The sequence below is a fragment of the Peromyscus maniculatus genome, chromosome 8, assembly GCF_049852395.1.
Source record: "Peromyscus maniculatus bairdii isolate BWxNUB_F1_BW_parent chromosome 8, HU_Pman_BW_mat_3.1, whole genome shotgun sequence".
Taxonomy (NCBI): domain Eukaryota; kingdom Metazoa; phylum Chordata; class Mammalia; order Rodentia; family Cricetidae; genus Peromyscus; species Peromyscus maniculatus.
Window position 1 is genome coordinate 59,692,725 of NC_134859.1, and position 1,738 is coordinate 59,694,462.

At 40.2% G+C, this 1,738-nt stretch overlaps 1 protein-coding gene across 1 annotated transcript; it reads right to left on the bottom strand.

The window, feature by feature from the left end:
• Nucleotides 1-461: 461 nt before the first annotated feature.
• LOC102906914 (olfactory receptor 1468-like) lies at nucleotides 462-1,394 on the bottom strand. Its single transcript, XM_006998209.3, has one exon. The coding sequence runs from the start codon at nucleotides 1,392-1,394 to the stop codon at nucleotides 462-464; it is 933 nt and encodes a 310-aa protein (XP_006998271.1).
• Nucleotides 1,395-1,738: the final 344 nt, after the last annotated feature.

Below are 1,738 nucleotides of genomic sequence, written 5' to 3' on the forward strand. Positions count from 1 at the left end.
TCTTGTCCAGGCTCCATATGGGGGCTTTTGCCCTGTGTTATTGACCCTTTTTTAAAGTCATGTTTGGTTATCATCTCTTGGAGGTCTGTTCTTTTCTGACAAGGAAACTGAAGGATAGCAGATCTGCAGGAGTAGGGAGATGAGGGGAGCTGTGTGGAGTGGAGGGAGGGGAAACTAGGAATGGGATGATATGAGAAAAGAATCTATTTTCAATAAAAAAGAATGTAATGAATGGAAATTTGAATAAACAATAGCTCTAACCTAATTATTTTCTAGGATCACACATGCAAGGCAGAGGATGATATCATTGAGTCACTGAGGTCCCCTTCTATAACTGAACAACTTTGCAAAATTCCTGTTAGCAAATGAAAATATTATGTAGTTTGTTTTTGTATGTGGGTCCCATTGTTTCAAGCAATATATTTAGAAGATAAATTTGAGTAAAAATCCTACTCCTGCCACTATAAGGAGATTTTCTTCTTGCAAAGGACTCTTATCAGGGCTTCTTTCATATCTCTGTTCCTCAGGCTGTAGATGAAGGGATTCAGCATGGGAGTCACCACTGTGTACATCATAGCCATGGCAGTCTCCTTCACAGTAGAGTTATTAGCTGATGGAAATATGTAGAGACCAATAATTGTCCCATAGAACAGTGAGACCACAGACAGGTGGGAGCCACAGGTGGAGAAGACCTTGTAGATAACCCGAGCAGAAGAAACTTTTAGGATGGAGGAGACAATTTGTACATAGGAAGCAACAATAAGTAAGAATGGGATGACAATAACGAGCCCTCCCAAGATAAATATCATTAGTTCATTAATATAAATGTCAGAGCAGGCCAACTTGAGCAGGGCAGATATGTCACAGAAAAACTGGGGGATCACATTGTCCTCACAGAACGATAATCTAGCCAAGAGTAGTGTGTGCAACAGGGAATACAGCATAGTAAGTACCCAGCACAGCACCATCAGACACACACAGAGCTTGAAGTTCATTATACTGGTGTAATGGAGGGGGAAACAGATGGCCACATAGCGGTCATAGGCCATGACCACAAGAAGGAAGCTCTCCATGTCTCCAAAAACCATTAAAAAGTACATTTGTGTCAGGCAGCCTGCATAAGGGATGGATGAGTCCTGGCTTTGCATGTTCTGCAGCAATTTGGGCATTGTGACAGAGGAGAAGCAGAGGTCAGAGAAGGACAAGTTGCTGAGAAACAAATACATGGGAGTGTGGAGATGGGAGTCCAGTAGAATGAGGATAATGATGATGAGGTTCCCCAGGATGGTGGTGAGGTACATGGCCAGGAACAGGACATAGAACAGGTGCTGGTGCTCTGAGGGGATGTGCAGACCCAGGAGGAGAAACTGAGAGACAATAGTTTGGTTCTTCATTATCACTCTTCATCTCCAGTATGCTAATGAGAAAATGTCAGAATCCCCTAAAATTCAAAGTAAAAATGAACATATATTTAGGCTATATATTGCACAATGAAGGATATGCAAGTCATCAGATTAATTATAATCTCAAACTCCAAATGTTCGTAATTATTACAGTCATCAATGATTTTTTTCTCAACTTATCTAAACAAGTTTCTATCTCTCATTCTTTCCCAGACACTTGTATGTTATTTCTTCTGAGATACAAAATAGACAAAAATTTCTCTCTCCTGATGTCTGCTCAACTGTTGTTTCTAATTTGTAATTTGGTTATTTGTAATTTGCTCTATGTTATTTTG

Bases quoted from the DNA above. Each gene is read 5' to 3' on its own strand.
- LOC102906914 (XM_006998209.3), bottom strand. From the start codon at position 1,394: ATGAAGAACCAAACTATTGTCTCTCAGTTTCTCCTCCTGGGTCTGCAC.